General features: G+C 35.6%; 2 protein-coding genes across 5 annotated transcripts; one reads left to right on the top strand and one right to left on the bottom strand.

Moving 5' to 3' along the window:
* Positions 1 to 6,010: 6,010 nt before the first annotated feature.
* Positions 6,011 to 13,028, top strand: LOC113709712 (beta-hexosaminidase 3-like). 4 transcript variants are annotated; one of them, XM_072064731.1, is made up of 15 exons: positions 6,011 to 6,287; positions 6,629 to 6,997; positions 8,003 to 8,077; positions 8,318 to 8,353; positions 8,485 to 8,596; positions 9,501 to 9,571; positions 10,006 to 10,136; positions 10,235 to 10,300; positions 11,196 to 11,296; positions 11,371 to 11,430; positions 11,629 to 11,662; positions 11,934 to 12,032; positions 12,106 to 12,165; positions 12,315 to 12,565; positions 12,651 to 13,028. In XM_072064731.1, exons 2-15 carry the CDS (start codon positions 6,674 to 6,676, stop codon positions 12,815 to 12,817), a joined length of 1,587 nt encoding a protein of 528 aa, XP_071920832.1. In that variant the 5' UTR covers positions 6,011 to 6,287; positions 6,629 to 6,673; the 3' UTR covers positions 12,818 to 13,028. The 4 variants fall into 4 exon arrangements, with proteins under 4 accessions (XP_071920832.1, XP_071920831.1, XP_027088357.2 ...); XM_072064730.1 differs by having other exon boundaries at positions 6,619 to 6,997; XM_027232556.2 differs by having other exon boundaries at positions 6,011 to 6,368; positions 6,659 to 6,997.
* A 339-nt stretch (positions 13,029 to 13,367) lies between these two features.
* On the bottom strand, positions 13,368 to 19,702 carry LOC113709710 (endoglucanase 12-like). The gene is made up of 5 exons (XM_027232553.2): positions 18,807 to 19,702; positions 15,197 to 15,504; positions 14,482 to 15,079; positions 14,219 to 14,391; positions 13,368 to 13,943 (listed from the first exon to the last, which is right to left on the bottom strand). The coding sequence occupies exons 1-5, from the start codon at positions 19,180 to 19,182 to the stop codon at positions 13,545 to 13,547; spliced, it is 1,854 nt and encodes a 617-aa protein (XP_027088354.2). The 5' UTR covers positions 19,183 to 19,702; the 3' UTR covers positions 13,368 to 13,544.
* Between the last annotated feature and the right edge of the window lie 1,069 nt (positions 19,703 to 20,771).

The following is a 20,771-nucleotide window of genomic DNA, read 5'->3' as shown; positions in this document are numbered from 1 at the left end:
ATACAAAAATTTACTGAACCAATAAGAAAAATTAGAGATTTAGTTATGCATTACTAATATTGACTCTCAAGAAATCTCATGAAAGAGTCTTTAGATGTATTTTTGTGTTTTGTAATTTATATATATATTTAGTATTTAGTAAAAATATATTTGGATATATAAATATACATAATATCAAAATATAAATATTATATATATAGGTAATTAAAGGGCCGGGCCTATATCGGGTTTGGGCCTAATAAGGCCCAAGCTCAGCTCACATTTAATTCGGGCCTAATTTTTAGGCTCAAACTCAGACCGGCTCACTAAATGATCGGGCTCATCGGGTTTTTTGTCGGGCCGAACGAGCCGAGCTCGGGCTGGCCCAGCCCCATTGACAGTTCTATAACAAAGAACCTGCTGACCCGAACCCGACCCGCCAACCCGAAACGGGTCAGGGTACCTGACACGAATCCGAAAATTTCGGGTTGGTGGGTCGACCCGAAATGACCCGAAACTTAATTTTAATTTATTAATTTATCACTGTAATTTCTAATAAAATCAATTTTTCACAAAATTAATTACATCATCAAGTAATAAAAATTTAAATAAATAATTTCAAACCAAATCTAAAATAAATTAAACACCATAAAAGTGTTTTATCCCAAATTAAATATAAAATAAATTAAAACAGCATAAAAGTAAAAAATAACATAATATATTATTTGTCCAAATATAATAATTTTAACTTCACACAAGTTAAATAAATTCATTTAAGATTAAGTAATTAATGCCTTTGGAAAAAAAGAATGATTTAGTTTAGTTAGATAAAATAATTTTTATGTTTATTAAATTAGTTTTAATTCGTAAACGGGTCACATCGGGTCATATCATGTCACAACGGGTTGACCCGAAATTGACCTATTTTTTTTTTCGGGTTCATCGGGTTTGACCCGATTCTGACCCGAACTCCCAAAATCCCAACCCAAACCCATTAATTTCGTGTTAGGTTCGTGTCGTGTTTTCGGGTCGTGTCAGGAATTGCCACCCCTAATGGTAAATAATTAGAATACGCAAAAGTAACTCTTTGCTTGATTATGAATTTTAATTTTTTTTGTCTATTAAAAAAATATATAATTTGAATACAAAAGCAAATGAGAATATTAGAAAATTCCTAATTAGTATTAAGGACTTACTTGTAATTAAAGTTCTTGGATTAAAATGAGCGTGGATAGTGGAAGCCAATATGAATGAAAGTTTTGACTTTATTGGAAACTAGGAGAAGTAGGAGATGGTTTACAATGGAGAAGGCTCAGATCACATAGATTGATCGATGCCTGTCTTGTGAAATCCTACATCTATTTATACATGAATTGAAATGTGCATTTCATTTTTATTTTATTTGAATCTTATCTTCTTATCTTCGTAATCTTGAAGGCTTTATCTGATTGGATGGAGTAATTCGTAGCCTTTTGAAATGTTGCCAATGGCCTTTAGTAGTCATACGAATCTTGAGCACATGGTCCACCAAAAGGGTCAGACGTTTGAGTGGGTGATGACGAAGATTCCTCCGCTGTAGTGGATCCAGCTGTTGTGGGTCCTTGATTTGAAATTCCTTTGTCTTCTTTTGTTTGTTCCTTCAAATAATTCAAATATTATTGAAACATATCCGGATTTGTCATCATTTTTGAAAGGAAAAAATCTTGAGGCGGATTTGCTGCTTCTGTCTCTTTCCCTTTTGAAGGGGTATTTGGCCTTTGAATACTTGAAGAGGCAGCGACCTTTCGAAACGGACTTTTTTCTTTTGTTTGAACTGCCACTAATTGCTGCATGGTCCATTTGAGTTTTTCGCCCGTTTGAAGAAATTTGAGTACTGTTTCTTGGGAGCATATTTCTTATTTGAATTCATCCCACCATTTAACTTTGAATTCTCGAACCAAAGACATTGGTAATAGTGCTTCTAAATCTTGCATAATTTTGAAACTCCAGCAAAATATCCAAGGTACTTTGAACTCTGTGTGCAATAATATTGAACGGGTATATTCTTCTCCTTGAATCTTTTTGCAATAAGTCTGAAATCCCATTAATACTTTTGGAGGATATATCTCCTGTTGAGGTCCATAATATCTCTACCAATGATAGAACCAGATTGGAAACTCCTTTGGGCAATGTTCATGGAATATAAAAAACCATGAATGATCAAATGGTCTGTATAGAAAAGCTCTATACCAGGCCTGTTTGTAATCCTGATAGGTGAATCCGTCTGGAATCCTTCGGACTGAAAAGTTCTTTTTTGAATAAATAGAGGCCCATTCTCCTGGGGAGCAAACCTTTTTAATTATACATTTGCAATGGGCTATTTCCTTTGGATTTGAAGGATTGGATTTTGCAATAATTTCGACTGATCCAGTATCAAATATTTGTTTTGAGACAAGATTTTTAACATCTTTTTGTAAAACTTCTTTTGTTGATTTGCAATCAACTCTTAATAAAAAAGTTTTATTTATCAAATTATCTTGAAATTTGGAAATACATAATACAATAGCTAAAATTTATTTTTTAATAGTAGAATATTTTTGCTGTGTGATATTCCATGCTCCTGAATGGAACCTTACTAATTGTTCCTGGGAATTTTCTATCTTTTGTTTGAGTATGCCACCATATCCTTTTTCGGAGGCATCTGTTTCTACTATCATTTTAGCATTAGGGTTTGGAATATCTAAACAGGGTAATTCTATAATCTTAGCTTTTAAATATCTTATTTTTTGAGTATGTTCTTCTGTCCAAGGAGCGGGGTCCTTTCTTAATCAGCCGCACCTCCTGTCACCAATTAGTTGGATGGTATTGGTTTGTGGGTCCTCCTTAAATTTGCCTCTGACTCAATTTAGCGATGACTTCCTGAGTGTTTTTAATCTAATTAGGTGTTTGTGTATATTGTCTTCTCTGGAAAAAAACATACCATTTCTTTGGCGAGGGTGTGTTCGGGAGGGAGGATGGATTTCTGTCCCACATCGAAAGATTGTGAGTTCTTCAACCTGGGTTTAAGGTTCTCAGCCGCACCTCCTGTCACCAATTGGTTGGATGGTGTTGGTTTGTGGGTCCCCCTTAGATTAGTCTCTGACACAATTTGGCGATAACTTTCTGAATGTTTCTAATCATTCCATCTGGGCCACTTTTTGAATGTTTCTAATCATTCCATCTGGGCCATCTCGTCAATATATACCGTGACGCAGTATAAGAAAAATACAAAACATTGTTATTATTCTTTTTCCTTTTACAAAGGGGTTGTATACCAATTTTAAAAAATAAAATTAAAAATTTTGCTGACAATTTCTATGACAATACACACACCCATATAGAAACCTAGCACCACATGTAGAACAGCTATCATTGAATGAGAATTTAGACATAGGAATGAAAAAATAAATAAATAAATAATTTTAGTACAAAATAAATTAAAATTTTTTTAAAATAATCAGATCAAATCAGATATATAGGGATCACAAAAATTGTGATTTGTATTTGATCCACATATAGTTTGGCGAGTGGGATTTTCGCAAAAAAGTGGATCAATGTGAATCATAAGGTAAGGATTTTTGGATCTTTTGATCATTTTGAACACCCCTAAAATCATTTTTGGGTAATGTTATTTGCAAAGCACTTCTTTGCTCGAGTTCTTCGAATGATAATTGATAGTAATATATAGGCCATGTTCTTGTTTGTTTTAGATTTTATAAAATTTAATTATAGAAAGTGATTATGGTAAATAATTAGTATACGCAAAAGTTACTCTTTGCTTGATTATGGATTCTAATTTTTTTTTGTCTATTAAAAAAATATATAATCTGAATACAAAAGCAAATGAGAATATTAGAAAATTTGATTATGTATAATCAAAATCTACAAATAAAACTAATTATTATTGATGATTTAAGTTATAGTAGTATTCAAGATTGTTAAAATTTATTAGATGAAAAATCTATTTTATAGATGAGTACTAAATTGTAGCTTCTTTCAAAGTTGTTGTCAAGTAAATGATGGACTTCTATTTGGTAGAATAGAAGAGGTATTAGCAGCATCCAAACAAAGTCCAAAATGTGTGCATTGACAGGAATTAGTCAAAGAAGCACATTTTGCCTCCATTTGGAAACACAGCTAATGACGCTTAAGCGAAATAATAAATTGTTTTGCACAAATGTGAAGATTCACACCATTAAACCTTTTTCAACCACTGGCCAATGGTTCAGTGGCCACCAGCGAGGGGCTTAAGTCCCTCCTTGGGCCCTCACCTGCAGCGAAAAAAATTTAAGGGTTGTGTCATAGCATTTTCTTGGTCGAGTTGGGTTTGTATACAATTAAACCTTTTTTTTTTAATTTTTCGCCCAATATCGGATGAAGAATTATCATCATAGTAGGTTCATAAGTTCTTCTGTACATGCCCAACTTTTTTTGACTTGTCTGTCTTATTACCTCATTTCATTTTAACTTGTCCAAACAGTCCAAACCGCCAATCAAATATCCTCTTTAATGTGGACTGGTAGTTCCACTGCAATTTCACCCGCGTCCCCACTCCCCACCAAGAAAGAAAGAAAGGGAACTTGACGAGCAACTTTAATGGAGAGTAATTAGGGCATAAACGCGCCGTGAGTAGTCCGACTGATACATCGTAGCTTGGTAGTTATTAGTAGGTCTCGTGATCAGTAAGTCCCGTAATCGACTTTCATGTACTATCTCGCTGTGTATTTTTGAGGTAAGGCTTTACACAATTTTAGAGGATTAGTCTAATCGAAAAATTAAAATACTTCTAAATAAATAGTATCACTTTGCTTTATTAATAAGATTAATAGTATCACTTTATTCTGTAGTATAAACAAAGCAACGTTCCAATTGCAAGAATAGAGAATGATCCATGAATTGTTGTACTAAAATTTGCGTATATTTCAAGCCCGGTACAGCTTTTGTAACTACTAGTTAGAATCTTGCCGATGGATAGCAGTCACTATAACTTGTAGGAGTTGTTGCTCTTACAGATTTTTGTTTCGACTCTTCCAATTAGATTTATCCAACCCAAATTCAATTATGTATTAGTAATTTATTGCTAATATATACTAGAGTAAGGTGCCTGTTTGGACTGTAATTTTTTGGAATTTTTGTAGAAAATATATTGTAGCGATCTGATATATGTGAGATAAAAAAATAATTGAAAAATCTGTTCACGGAAAAAATGTAGAGAGTTTTTGGTGAAAAATCCCTTTCCAAGCAAGAAAGTTCACAATGTGGAGATGGGAGCTATCTAAGTGAAGGAGGGCTTCAAAGGATTATAGTTTTACTTTTGATAGAAGACAAGGGAACCAAGTTAGTCACAGTGTGACAAAAATTTGCCCCAAAATTGAAATAGATGAAAGTCGGAAACAGTATACCCATAATTGAATTTTGTTTGATTAATTTTAATAATTAAAATTTTGCAATCAAGAAAATGTCGTCACTTCTTGTCAAATAACATGCAAAAAAAAAAAAAAAAGTAGAATTTTAAGTAAGTCGTGAATGAGTAATTGAATATCCCTATATTTATTTCTTAGATGAGCATAAATGAATTGATTTATTTTGATTCATTTATTAAATAAGTATAAATAGATTGGCTCAATTATACCAATTATAATTCGTTTAAACTCATCCGAATCACCTATTTTCACGCCTTTGATTCCAATTTGAGCTTTCAAAGACTCGATTGGGAACCAAAGGAGGGGAATGGTTATGAGGCCCTGAATAATCAATGGTGGGAGAAGGTTAAAAAGATGACATCAGGATTGGAGTAAGTGGGCCGTTAAGTTATAAAGGCGGGAGGAATCAGTGGTATTTCCCATCCCGGCCAATTAAATGCGGACAAAGAAACTTCACGTACTAATTTAAGGGGTTTCAAAAAGTGGCAAAAGAGAACGTCGAACGTTTGTTTCTATTCAGCAGCAAATCCAACCAGACAAGCACTCCAATGTGGCACACAAAACACGCAAGTCCATTCATGGGACCTTAATCATGGTTTTCAACAATCATCACTCAATATATTTATAAGTTTTTTAACATAACAGAACAGAACAGATAAGGATTACATCATCATCTAGTTCATTTTTCTTGGTTGTTGAACTATATAACGTAGCATATTAATTCCACGATCCAATGCTTTAGGTGCAGTAGATATTTTCAGATTCTTTTCTTCCTCATTGTTGTCCCCATTACTGAACAGCAGTGGGGTTTCAAGAACATTGGTTCAGAAGCTTTCCTGCAATTTATAATCTGACTCTGACAAAGAGGTAGGCCATTTTCGGAGAATTAAGGAAAGTAACGTGTGTCTGTTGTGCTTTTCTTCTGCATTGGGTGATGACTGCAGAAGGGTACATATTGGAATTCTTTCCCTTCCTGATTTGGCATTTTAATGATTTAACATTTGCTGATATCATGGTATAAACTGATTGTTGTTCCAAGAAATTCAGATTTTTGGCCTCTAGATGGTAATGCAACTTATAATTTACAATTTGAACTGTCTGTTAATTAATACATCAGACTAGTTTAAATGAAGAAGGTCGGATGGATGGTTGGAACTGAATCTTTTTCTTTGTTCTTTTCTTGTCCATACGGTTTAAGTGACTTGCAGGTCATTCAATTCGCTCCATTTTTTCTGTAGGGGGTAGATACTGTAATGGGGAGAAGAGGGATTTTTCTTGGGCTTTTGTTGGTTCATATTCTTGTGATATCAGTTGCTGATACTCAGAAGGAGAACTTGTATATATGGCCAATGCCAGTGTCGGTGAGCCATGGACAACATACACTTTATCTTAGCAATGAGTTCGAGCTCAAGACTGATGGAAGCAAGTATAGTGATGCTTCAGGAATTCTCAGGGATGGCTTCTCCAGTATACTTAAAATTATTAAAGGAGATCATGTAATTGAAGATGCTCCCCGTTTTGGTTCCTATCTTGTGATCAAGGGAATTCATGTTGTCATTCTTTCGCCAAGCGATGAGGTGAAACATTTAGCCTTTAAATTTTTTTTTTTTGGCTCTCTTTTGTTTTTATTCAATTGGACCAAGAAGAGTTAGAAAGATCATCATATTATTTAGAGATCCTTTTTTTCATTGCTGCCACCTCGTTTTATCTGGTCATTGCAAATTGATGAGTTTGACATTCGTTACCACTTTCTATGTGTCTGAGTATCTTCTTTTAAGAAATGACTTTGCAGTGCTAGGCTATCAGAAACCAATTTTTTTTTTTTTTTTTGGGTCTGAATAGCCCTGCTAATTCAATAAGAGCCTTAGGTAAATTTTCTTTAGTTCTTTTCCTGTCAGATGAACTAGTCATTTGAGGTTCTAAGGTAAAAAAAAAAAGAAAAAAAATTCCCTTTTGAGTATCATTACGAGGACTGGTTTAAAAGTTGCATATGTTGATTTGGTTGCTTCTAAGAGCATCCCTGAAGGTCTTGACTCAGAGGCTCCATAATGGTGCCATGCAAAAGAAGCTACTCATCTGATACTGAATTCCTAAGAGTAGACTATGAGTAAAACCTAATGATCAATCAGAAGGAAACCCTAATAGGCTAGGCGAGTAGAAGATTCATGCGTTCTGCATCAAGTAGAAAAGGAGGACATTTCAGGTATGCAGAAATATCTGCATAAAGTTTCGCTGATATTTATGTTCTAGTCCAGTCATGGCTTTTTAAAAGTTCTTCTGTTGAAAGTATCTTTTAACATGGACCACTGTCATGCTGCTAGTATTTTCCAGATTGCATATTTTCTGTCTCGTTGGCTGATGGATAGAGTGAAATCCATTAAAAAAAAAAGAAAGGAAAAAAGAACTACAGAGTGCAAATAAACAACAAAAATCGTTGCAGCATAGTGTTGAACTACCATAAAATCCTTCATTGCAAGCAACTCTTCTCCTGCAGGTTTTGTCCAGCAGAATGAGTGATTTGCTTCTAGTGTTTCTTTCACTTCACTTTCTTAGATACTAAAATAGGATGGTTTGGAATGCAGTTGCAGCATGGAGTCAATGAAACGTACAGGTTATCAGTTCCCGTTGATGGAAATCCAATTTATGCACATGTTGAGGTGAGTTTCGCTGAAGTCTCTTGCACTCATAAGTTGGTGACGCAATAGCATGGAATTCTGGTGTTGCAAGAAAATTTTGTGTCAAATGCAGGCTTAAAAAATGAAAACAAGATTATTTGCTCAAATGAGATGACAAATTTGCAGATTTTCAGGCTTAAATATGACTAGTCAATGGAATTTTAGCACGATTGTAGTTTTCTTCCTTAGAAATAGTGAGTTGTGTATTATGTATTTATGCAGGCACAAACAGTTTATGGGGCATTACATGCACTGCAGGTACCCTTTTTTCACTCATGATGCTAAAAAAGGACTTTTTCCCTTTTTTTTGTTTGGGGGGTTGGCTGGGGGAGGGGGGAGGAAGCAAACTTATCTGACATAAAATTTTTACTTGGAATACTCTGCTACAGACATTCAGCCAACTTTGCTATTTTGGATTTGAAACCAGAGTGATTGAAGTTCATCAGGCTCCATGGACCATTTTTGATCAACCAAGGTTTTCTTATCGAGGGCTTCTAATTGGTGAGATGACTTACAGTTCATGGTTAAGTCGGCTATTTAATGGCATTTCATTTTGTACTAAAAGAAATAAAATGATTATCCATCTATGTGCTCTTTGTTCTTCTTCTTCTTTGTTGGAACACATAGTAGAAGAAAAAGAAGTATGTTGTTTATGCAAGCGCATACTAGCAAGTACATCGCCACTTTGGAACTATTGTAAAGTATGGGGGAGCTGAACACCTGTGGGTGGTTCAGACGTTCCTAAATGCATATTAAAGTCCATTCTGAAAAAATATCTGAAAAAAAGGAAGCCCAGGTTGAAGTTTTCGTGGGATAAGGAAAGGTAGAAATGTAATGCTTTTTTCCCCAATCTTAACCTTTCTGTCCAAGAATTGACAAGCAAGTTAAGCTTGTTAAGTGGTATGAAAGTGTTTTCTACTTTAAAGATGGTCTTTGGCAAACTGAGAAATTGATCAGTAAGATTTTGGTGACCTCCAGGAAATTATTAGTCTAGTTTTTAGGACCTAAATGCGGTCAGAAATTCTTGCCATTGAAATCTGCTGGTCCAAATACAATTATTATCTCTTTTAATTGGAACATTTGGATTGCACATGTATCCACCTTCTTCTGGAGGTACAACGATTGCCTTCTATTTTGTAGTGGCTTGGTATTGGTCCATGGAGTGCCTGATGTTGTTGTAATTACGCCTCAGTTAACGTTTCTTATTTTGTTGGTTCTTTCAGCATGAGCGTGTACTCAAGCATCAACTCTGCATTGATTGCTTAGTTTCATATTTGATCATCTGAAGCAGTGATATCATCCATCAACTTTCATAATTGCTTTAGTTTCTTTCCGGGATTTGAGCACTACTTCATGGTTCAAGATGCTAATGCTTATCTTCTGCCTTAAATGGTACCTTCTGCAGACACATCTAGGCACTTTCTGCCATTGCCTGTGATAAAGAAGGTCATCGATTCTATGACATATGCCAAGTTGGTAAGTAAAACACCAATTTCAGTTTGACTGTGCGAACCAAGGGTCGACCTATTTGTTTCTTTATCTCGATCATTATCATAAACCGTATCCTTAGTTTCATAGGCTCTCATTTATCTCAAATGTTGAGTAAGAGGGGGCGGCGAGGGACACAGTACCACATCCCCAAGGACTTTGATATAAGAAAGACTGCTCCACTCACAGCCAAACAGTTTTGAGTTGGATGCATAAGTTCTTTCACAGTACCCCTTGGAACCAGAAAATTTAGCTGAAAATGTTTACAAGAAAATTCTAATATATTCTTGTCTCATTATAGCAATTCAAAAACACACCATCTCTCTCATCTGCTGCCAAGAGTGTGAAGGTTGATTGCAGAAGAAATAATTTGGTCAGTAACAGATACTAATACTATTTGATGGTACTTATGTGTGCTGCAGAATGTGCTGCACTGGCACATAGTAGATACGCAATCTTTTCCTCTTGAGATACCTTCATATCCCAGATTGTGGGATGGTGCTTATTCTAGATCAGAACGATACACTATGGCGGAAGCTGCTGAGATTGTAAGGCAAGTTATTGTTATCTATCTTCCCTGGTTTTCTTTTTAGGTCTTGTGAGATCTTTTACCACTTCATCTTTCTGAATTTCTGAACTCTGATGTTGCAGATATGCTCAAAGGCGAGGCATTCATGTATTAGCTGAACTTGATGTGCCAGGGCATGCTGAGTCTTGGTAATTTAAAACACTTTCCCTGCTACAACTTACTCATGATCTTCTTTTTCATGCTAATGGGACTTGATGAGTTTCAAAAATAAGCAACCACGTTGTTTAGGTCTTTTAGATTATTTATCTGATGATGTTATTCCAGTGGTATAATTCCTGCAATGCCACAGCTAAGCTTGTAAACTCTAGCAATAGCCTTTTTTTTTCTTGGCTAAATTTATTTTTATCTGGGAGAAAACAAGCATTTTGCATTTTATACAACCTAGTTTTATTATTTGATAAATCATTGCATGAGCAAATTCATCACAGTTTCTAATCATTTTGTGACAATGGGAGACATGGGTTGACTTACGTTTTTCCTATGTTCTGGTTAAGGGTGCAGTCATAAGCAGTTCAGATAGACTGCACATTCTTCTAAGAACTTTATATCTGTTGCCAATATATACATGGCACATTGCACGGTTTTCAGTTCGTTTAAGTTATTTTTGCAATTTAAGGAAATAAAGAGTCTACCTAGCTGTAGTTCAATTCTTTGGACTAGTTTTAGTTTCTGAGTGGTTGTTCGTTCCACAGAGATTTAAAATTTTCATACTTTTTTTTTTTCTTTGGACTTTTTGTTGAAAGATCATTGGAAAATTTATCGATACATCTAATCTTCACTATGGAGGGCATTATGGTTATATTTGATAAGGAGGGTTTTATTGGTAATCCTAGACCTAGTTCACGAAGCTCAAGAAACTGGAGTTTACTTTTACATGTTCTTGGTGAAACATTTGCGTGTTATCAATGATTTAGGGACTTGCTTTGAAATTTAAGACTTCACTGAGTTGCCTTCTTTCGTCATTCATTCTGTTTCTGCTTTTCTGCAATTTAGTCTTTACAGCTATGAATTTTCATTTTCCAGGGGTATTGGTTATCCTTCAATTTGGCCGTCAGAAAATTGCAGACAGCCCCTTGATGTTAGCAATGATTTTACTTTCAAACTTATAGATGCAATTCTCTCAGGTAATACCTCTTTATGATGTTAACTTTCTTCCAAGGCTAGAAGGAATTTAACAATTTGAAAATCTTCATTGCAGATTTCAGTAAGGTCTTCAAGTACAGATTCGTTCACCTTGGGGGTGATGAAGTGGATACAAGTGAGTTCTGGATTTTCCTTTGGGTTAATGCTCATATTGTTGTACAAGTTATTGTCCTCATCAGACTACATGCTTCGAGATGCTAATCTTCTGCTGTGAATTAGATATTCTCTGCTGGTTGAATGAATTCAATAACCAATTAATTCCCTTTTCTCCGATGAAAGTTCGGTTTCTAAATGCAACTGATGTGGATTGCAGGTTGCTGGACTTTTACTCCTCATGTTAGTGACTGGTAATGCTTCTAAACCTTTGGTTTCTCCTTTTGTGTCTTTGTCATTGAGTTTCTTAACCCTCTTTTGAAGGATTTTGTTGGTTTTTCCTGGAGCATGAAACCATCTATGTCTTGTTTGAGCAGATGATGTGACAGAGTTTCAGCTTTGTACTGTGCATTTATATATTTCTTGTCAGGAAGATTGAGCCCTCTTATTCATTGTTTCAGTTGACAAACTATTGAGAGAGATCAATTCATCTCATGAACATTACAATTATCTCTGAGTTGACAGGTTAAAAAAGCGAGGCCTTAATGAATCTGGGGCTTACCAGTATTTTGTCTTGAAAGCACAGCAAATAGCTCTATCCCATGGTTATGAAATCATAAACTGGTATGAACTCATCTACTCAAGAAAAGCTTTTACGGATGAGTCCAATCCAGTCTAAATTTACTTGAAATTACAGGGAAGAGACCTTCAACAATTTTGGTAGTAAGTTGAACCCAAAAACGGTGGTACACAACTGGTAAGAATCAACCATCATTTTCACATTCAATTGCCTATTTTTTACTTACACCTGTAAAACTATTGAAGAATCAAGAAGAGCAGAATAGGTGCTAGCATTAACCAATTAATTTGATTCACTTAAGTGGACATAATCAAATTCTGTGACAGGCTTGGGGGCGGCGTTGCTCAGAAAGTAGTGGCAGCTGGTTTGCGGTGCATTGTTAGTAACCAGGACAAGTGGTACTTGGACCATCTGGATGCAACATGGGAAGGTTTCTATTCAAACGAGCCCCTTGCAAATATAACAAAGCCTGAGGAACAAGCTTTGGTTATAGGGGGAGAAGTATGCACGTGGGGAGAACATATTGATGGGTCAGACATTGAACAAACTATATGGCCACGAGCAGCAGCTGCAGCAGGTAATCTCTTAGTTTATAACAAGGCACTATCTTGGAAATCTTGCTGATATTTTGTCATTAACCTTTGTCTTACCTCCTAATGAAGAGAGACTATGGACACCTTATCACAACTTAGCCAAGAACTCAAGCGAAGTTACTGCAAGATTAGCAAATTTTAGGTGTCTGTTGAACCAAAGGGGAGTTGCAGCTGCTCCATTGGCTGGACCTGGTCGCGTGGCACCCCTCGAGCCAGGTTCTTGCTACAAGCAATAGTCTGCTAAATTTTTTGAATTGACGGTAATTATGTAGGGAATTCTGTACGTGGAAGTGAGATCTGAATGCATCAGGCAGCACTCAACATTTTATTCCTTGGAAAGTGTTGAAAATGAACCTCAATTGGTAATCTTTTCAGGTCCATTCTTTTAATTTGTAAGAATTCCTGGAATAAAAATATAATGGCTTCAACTACGGTTGATTTCAGCTAGTTCGACTTTGATGTTGGCATAATAGAGTAGGATACAAACATCCAGTTAGAAGTATCAAATCATCGCTGCTCAATTCTATCTTGATTCCCTCAAACTTAATCTACTCCTGTAAGAATGTTCTGGTTTACAATGCACTGTCCGGTACAAAGCTACCAAAACAATGCAATGTGGAATCACTAAGCGAAGTGGGCACTTAAACTGAATTTTGTTGTTATAGTACATTGATCATCATCTGTGAGTCAATGTACCAAGCTCGGTCTAACTCTCTCTTCCTCCCCGGTGGGGAGAGGGAGGGAAGGAAGCAGACTCTGTAAGCATTGAATAACATATTTACTCAATTGCAGTAAACTTATACTGGTAGTTTTAATCAGTTTATTGTGCTCTTGTTCACTCTGAGTTCTCAGTCAAATGATTGTATCAGATGTATCATAACGTTTTTGTACAAAAAGTAACCAAGACATTATCAAGTAAAAGAAAATTTGAGGTGATGCAGAACATCTGTTTCCATTAATCTTTTAGGGCCTCCATGGTGGGGGTGGTGGTGGGGTAGCTGGATAAAGTGGTGGAACTGCAGAAAAAATTGTGTTTCTGTCGACTCCATTCCCAGCAGTGCTTGTCAGGGACACCAATGCAGCAACTAAGCCTGCATTTCCTGCAAGCGTGGGCTCTGTGTAGCTGTAGCTCTTACGCACATCCTGGAACTTGTCAAACTTATCCGGCCCTCCAACCATGGCACCCGTAATGGTGTTGGGATTTGGATTCCGGCTGTCACGCCACTTCCATCCGCCGGTACATGAAGTTTTTACATTATGTGGTGTTGATGCACCACGATGGTGTACATGTTTGGGGAACTTCTTGCCGTATCCAACCACATAGCTCATATTTAGGGGGTTTTTGCCGAGAATGTAGTCCATCTGTATTTGCAAGGAAAACCAAAAAAAGAAGTGTTATGAACACCTTGATCATTCTCTGGTAGGAGAGCTTGATAGCATAGATTATAGCAACACCGTTCAGCTTTGAAATTTAGAAGGCTTTTGCAGCAAATTGTTGCTAGCTAGCCTGATAGTTCTTCTCGTATTAAAGATAATCACTCATCTTTTGCATCATTTGTTTCTATTTTTAAGCATTTGTTATGCAGATGTTGTGAGGAGAAATATAGAAACAAATACAGATAGGTGGATGAACAAACCTGAGAAGCAGCAAATTCGCGGATTACATCCTGAGACATGAAGGAAGAGCCACAATACCACCCTGGAACATTAGTGGCATTCATATAATCAGCAAAAACAGATGCCAAGAAGGCGGCGTTGGCCACATATTGCAGAGGCTGTCCTCTCCCATGATTTAGCTGAATCATTCCCCCTATACATTTTACAGGAAAAAATATTGTCACCGATGGGATAGTTGGGAAGATGAGAGAACTGAAGCTGGCTAATAAAAAGTTCAGAATACCTTTAGTCCAGTTAAATACATGGAACGTTTGAAGATAAGAACACATGGTGAGACCAGTCAAGTTGTGATAGCTCCCCAGCATTTCCTCGTACGGATAGCCCGGGTTCAAGAACATTCTCATTCTGGTCAAGAGCAGCATAGCACCGGGTAACTTGTTGTCCCAACTGAATACACTTAAATCTGGAATCATCAAGGCTGCTTTTGCATGCTTAGACAAGCGCGGGTCTGTTGCAAATGAGATGTAGCTAGGGTTCCCTGTAGCATAGTACATCCAGGCTGCACCCCACATGTAATCATCCCAGAATCCGGTGGAGTTGTAGAATGGCTCAATAACAGGATTGCCTCGACTATATGGAACCCTTCCTCCAAACCTCCTGGCAAAGTTAAACGCTGTTGTGGCACCTTGAACAAGCTTTCTGGAGTAAAGATTGTCGTCGCGAAAAACTATGGATGCTGCTGCTAATGCTGCTGCCATTTCAGAACCAAGATCTGGAGCTCCATTTGCCATTTGTACATCTCGAGTATAATCCATGTCTTCTGGCTTCTCCCAACAGTAATGATCATCTGGTGTAGTGGAATTCAATCTTGCCCCACCCACCTTGCCATCAAAAGGATAATTTTGAGTTAGTTCCCAACTGAATTAATTTGCAGTCCCAAGTAACTAATCCAATAAATCTATAAGTTCTTGATTTGACGAGGGGTAGTAGTTAATTACCTGACTGTAGATTTTGTCAATTCTGGTTGCAGTGGAGTTGAAGGTGAGGAGCAAGTAATCAGTGCCCCATTTGATAAGGTCCCTGATATGATCATACTCTCCAATTGCTCTATACTTTTGTTCATACTCAATAGCACTCCAACTCAACATGGTCATGGCAAATGACATGGGAAAATGGAACTTTATGTTATCTCCAGCATCATAGTATCCTCCGACCAATCCTCCTTTAACATCAGTCAATTTTGATCCATCAGACAATCCTGAATTCCCTCTCCAAGGTACACCATTGTTCTTGGGCAATTTCCCAGCTGCATTACCAAATTAAAAAGAAAGCAAGAGGCTAAGTTAAATCAACATATTTTTTTGGGTATCTGAATGAAAGAAGTTTCTAAGACCACAAAAGAGCAAGATCAGTAAATTTTTGTCAAGATCTAGTGTAATTTTTTCATACTAATTCAAAATTAGTAGTAAATAGTATTAGGAGACGTGGGCTCTTCATTTTATCTTATTTTATCGTAGTAATTTTTTGGGGGCGGGGGTGGGGGGGGGGGGTACGAAAGACAAGTAAATGAGAGGGACGTCACGTAGATGGAGGCGACGTGCCAATATGGGAAGCATGACTTCAAGAAGTGCTCACCTAATGGCTTTACTAAAATACTAGTACTAGTACCAGTATACATTATTATTATTCCAAGCTCCAAAGTCAAATGTCCCTTACTATAAATGCTAATCCCAAACTAGTTTGACGAATTCCAAATACAATTAATTGCATGTTGATGGGAATTTGGATGTCACTTTCCTATTTTCCTCTCTGAATAATATCTTGAGATTTTTGGATTCTTTATGTTTGTTTATCAATATATGCATGTTGGATTCTTTTAATATCATAGCGCTCTGTACCTGGTTTGAAATGTAATTTTTCTTTAAAAAATTTCTACGTTTTCAGTGAATACATTTTGCAATCACCTTTTTACTTCGCATACATCAAATCGTTACATTACATTTTTTTTAATAAAAACTCTAGAAAATAGCAATTCAATCGACTATAAAAAAGAGGAGTATTTCAAATGGTTTACATTGGTACATAAGAAAATTTTACCACAGTGATTATGATATTAAATCATGTGAAGGATTTTAGTCTATATGCTCATTACTAAAGGTATAAAAACCTAGTTTTATAAGTATATTTTAATTAGATTAATGGGTTTGAAGTTTGTGAGCTTTTCTTTTTTTTTTTTTCTCTCAAAACGTCAAGAACACACGCACACGATTAGATTAATACTCAGGGAGTCATCAAAAAACGGCTCAAAGGATAATCTAAAGGGGACCGACAAAGTAACTCTGTTCAACTAATTGGTAACTAAATGAAGCATCTGTGGATCTTAAACTCAGAGTAACTAGCCCATGATCTTTCAACGTGGGACGGGAAGTTTGAAGTTTGTGAGCTTTTCAATCAACAAAATCTACCAAACCTATACAGACACTCACATGGAGAAACAAAAGCCAGCAAAGCTACAAGAGCAGCCCATGAAACATGTCAACTACAAAGAACATGCATGAACATTCTCCTTCTTTCTCTTAATAGTGTACTTTTTTCAAGGAGCAAAGCCGGGATTGTTGGCGGCTTATAAGGTTAGAACTTACGTATTGTAGCTGGATGGTCAAAGTCGTCACTCGCCAGTCATCATAACCCTCGAGCCAAGCAACGACTTTTCACAGTCATTTGTTTAATACTACAATTTTATTTTAATTTATAAGGTCCAATTAAACCCGGTATTGAAATAGTCAAATTTCTTGTGTAGCTTCGTAGTTGCTGTTGCATCTTCAATTAGAGCTCCAGACTTTTTCTCTGGTTTAGATTAGCCATTTTTTTAAAAACAAGTTTTTCAAGTACAATGCAATATACAATAATTTAAAAAATATTTCATTCATACAATATATCAAATATTTAAAAAAAAAATTTATAGTAAAAATTTTTCATATACCCTGTTACAGTAAAATTTTTTAAAAATATCCCTAAAAACAGTTAATTCAAACAAAGCTAAGCCGTCCTTGTTACCAAAATGAAAATGTGGACCTTTTCCTTTCCTTCTCCCTAACCCTTTACTTTTTAAAAAAAATATTTTAAAAATATGAGACATATATATATATATATATATGTATATAAAATGTGTGTGTGTGAAAATAGAGGTGAGACTTGACTATTGATGAATTAATAACAGGAATAGTTAATAGTGCAATCGTTTCAACGTCTATAGATGAATAGATAAATACTACTTGAAACTTACATATGATGTTAAATATTTTTTCAAAGTTTAAAATTTGACCAATCATGACATTATTAACATTTGGGAACGCATGGCACTTGAGGACTGATTTTACTCCTATTTTACTTGCTACAAGTGTACTACTACTAGTCCCAACCATTACTAACAAAAACAACAAAAAGTCTTCTCGCCCTTCACTTTCATTGGCAAAAAGAATACGTCTTAGTCTGTGTAATGGTGACACCATACTAGTTTTGCTTTTGAGAAACTATGAAGTTAGTACATGATTGATGGAAAACCATCTTTTAACATAGAATTTGACTTGGTCAAGATAATGCTAAAAGGGTTCATTTATCATCCCACAAACAATGTGAATCAGTAGCATATAAAAGAACGAATAAGTCTTATATACACTGTCGTCATCGTTGAATTCATGACACACATGTAAAAATTAAATTTAAAATTTATATAATTATCATTCATTCAATACTAATAAACAGTATATATACTGTCAATATTAAAATGATTAATCCTAAAATATGAAGAGGATTAATTTTCTGTAACACTTCTATTTACAGGGTAAATTTTCTATGACATTTCTACTCACAAGTATGAAGAGTGTGAATCTACTCTTTCCCTAAATACAAAAGGTGGATTCCATAACCATGGACTATGATGCCGCCCGGTCAAACTCCGCGGATTGCTATAACAAACCACTGTATGACCAATTTTAACGCGTAAACCAATCAGCCAACCCAGTCCCTTCAGTTACTTCCCATTTTTCTCTATGCATTTTTTCAATTTTTACTCTCTCTCTCTTCCCATCCATGTACAGCTAGCTTCCATACTCAACGTATCAAATTCTCCAAATTCAAAACTCATCCATGCAAGTCCCCCCAAACCCCCCCCCCCCAAAAAAAACAAACAAAAATTCAATCATTATATTCTACTTCTTAATGAAAAATATTAATAGTAATCCACTTTTTTTTTGTTAATCGCATTTCTACTATTTATTTTATTATATAGTCTAATAAATAAAAAAAAAACATATGATAAAATAATGAAAAAGGGAGGTGCAATTAATATTTTTCCTCTTTACTTGCATAAAATTTAACTTACAAAATATAAACTTTTTTTGAAATAGAGAGCTAAATATCGAGTGCACCTCTTGTCTTGTGGCTTAAAATGTAGGGAATAGAAGAATTTTGATACCTAATGGGAAGAAAGAATGGACATTTTGACTTGATCAAAAGAGAAGAAACAGCAATATATATAAAGATAAGAAGAAAAAAAAAATGATTCATTATGGAAAATGAAAAAAAAAAAAAAGGAGTTATACGTACATTTTTGGGCGTTGAAGAAGAGGAGGGCCTTGTGGAGTGCGAGTGTGTAATTATCGGGAGGGGAAGGATGATGTTTATGCTTAGGCACCAGCTTGACTATCATGACCGGCAAACCAATCACAAAGAACGCAATCAAGATTCCATAAACGGTCCATTTCAGGGCTTTTGTGCTGCAAACGACGCAGCCCAAGTCGACGTACTTCTTCTTCTTCCTCTCCGGCGGCCCCAACAGCCAACTTTGTTGTGTCTCGTCCAAGTGTTGATAGTGTTGGTATGAGACGGAAGCCCTGTCCCATTCCATGTTCCTGCTCTTTTCATCTTCTGTGGCTGAATCCGTCGTACTTATCTCCAATGATCCTCCCCAGTGGTTATGCATTTTGATTTCTCGAGTAATAGAGATTGATTCTTGTGTATTATGCTTACGCGAGGAGGGAGGAAATCATGAACTGCCTGATCATAAATGGTCAAGAATACAAGGAAAGCGGAATCATCGAATTTGGAAATGTTGAAAAGCAGTACAAAGATTGGTATTATTGATGAATCAGAAGAAAGAGAAAAAAAAAGAAGGAAGTTTCCGTTTGAATCTATAGCTGGAAGGGAATTGGAATGAATACGGCCAACTGGAAAATGAATTCTTCCAGCTAAAGCTAGAGCCGCGTAGGTGGTCACAAAACTCAAAAAACTCTACTGCTACTGCTTATACATGTAACCCTTATAGCATCATCTACGGTTTGTGTTTGGCGTAAAATTGGGAACAGGGATGAGAAAAGAAAGAAGGAATCTTAGATGAGAGAGTTGACTAGGAAACTGGTTAGAGAAATGAAAATCCCCTCTGATTTGTTGGTTACCTCATGGTGTTCCAATGGATTTTGATGGTTTGAGAAAGGGACTTGAAAGCTGGAATGATAGCGAAACCTTCACGACCAGTAGTTTACAGCTACACTAGCCACACACACACACACACACACACACATATATGTAATAGTAGAATGTTTAATCAAATGAATGGGAGTTTCTAGGAAGGTTTCCAACTAAAAATGCAAGAAAGTGGTGTTATAGTTGATGGAGCGGCTGTGTGGAACGGAGATCCCGATTGTTTTTGAATTTTTTAGCCACGCCCTTTATTTGGTCACATTTTGCATATTTTTAGGTTCCGGTTTTCAATTTTGACCAGCTACTCTCCTTTTCTCATTTATTCATCCACTCGTTCATCTTTTTTTGATTGAACTACATATGGAAATGCTAACAATAAATTATATTGTTTTGATCTCCCAACCATTATGTATCTAAAAAACAACTTATACGTGGTTACTTGTTTCTAACTGAACTGTGAAATTTGAATTTTAAAATCTGAAAAATTAAACGCTGAAAGTATTAAGTTAATTGATGAATGCGTGCATTTGGAGCGAAAGAAGTGTGTGCGTGTGTGTGTATGAGAGAAAATAATGAAACAATTTAGAGAAAACTCGTGTGTAAGAAGTGTAGTGCGTGTAGTCAATTCAGAAAATTCAATAAAAAATTTTCAATTAAAATTTTGTACACAAATTAAGTAGTGCTTAATATATGAAATATTAACACATTTTTATTATCAAATATATTGAATTCAAAAAAGATTTGAACGAATTATTTTCGGTATTAAGTAGAGTAATTATCAAACAGACTCTTAGATGTATTGAGATGGACATTGTTATAATATTATTGAGTTGTAATTTATTCGTACGTATTGATTCTCTATTATGGAGTAACTCTAATCTCATGTTAACAAAAAAAAAAAATTCTAACAAGTGTCTAATGGATCCTCATTAACACGTCTAAATTTGGTCCATACTATTATGTATATATATATATAAATTAACAATTATTACCTTTTCATACAATTATACACCTTTCTTAATTAGTTTTACTTTCTTAAAAATTCAATACTTAAAATACATTTTAACAAGTGTCCGTGCCTATTTAGACAGG

The sequence above is a fragment of the Coffea arabica genome, chromosome 9c, assembly GCF_036785885.1.
Source record: "Coffea arabica cultivar ET-39 chromosome 9c, Coffea Arabica ET-39 HiFi, whole genome shotgun sequence".
Lineage (NCBI taxonomy): Eukaryota > Viridiplantae > Streptophyta > Magnoliopsida > Gentianales > Rubiaceae > Coffea > Coffea arabica.
Note: the sequence above shows the minus strand (reverse complement) of the source record. Positions and strands in the feature narration are given on the sequence as shown.

What these genes read in the sequence shown, in the direction of transcription:
- LOC113709712 (XM_072064731.1), top strand. Translation starts at nt 6,674, where the DNA reads ATGGGGAGAAGAGGGATTTTTCTTGGGCTTTTGTTGGTTCATATTCTT. An exon ending in GGTTATGAAATCATAAACTG is followed by an intron (nt 12,033 to 12,105) that starts GTATGAACTCAT and finishes TTGAAATTACAG; the next exon opens with GGAAGAGACCTTCAACAATT. An exon ending in AAAACGGTGGTACACAACTG is followed by an intron (nt 12,166 to 12,314) that starts GTAAGAATCAAC and finishes ATTCTGTGACAG; the next exon opens with GCTTGGGGGCGGCGTTGCTC.
- LOC113709710 (XM_027232553.2), bottom strand. Translation starts at nt 19,182, where the DNA reads ATGCATAACCACTGGGGAGGATCATTGGAGATAAGTACGACGGATTCA. An exon ending in TTGACAAAATCTACAGTCAG is followed by an intron (nt 15,080 to 15,196) that starts GTAATTAACTAC and finishes TTTGATGGCAAG; the next exon opens with GTGGGTGGGGCAAGATTGAA. An exon ending in TGTATTTAACTGGACTAAAG is followed by an intron (nt 14,392 to 14,481) that starts GTATTCTGAACT and finishes TAAAATGTATAG; the next exon opens with GGGGAATGATTCAGCTAAAT.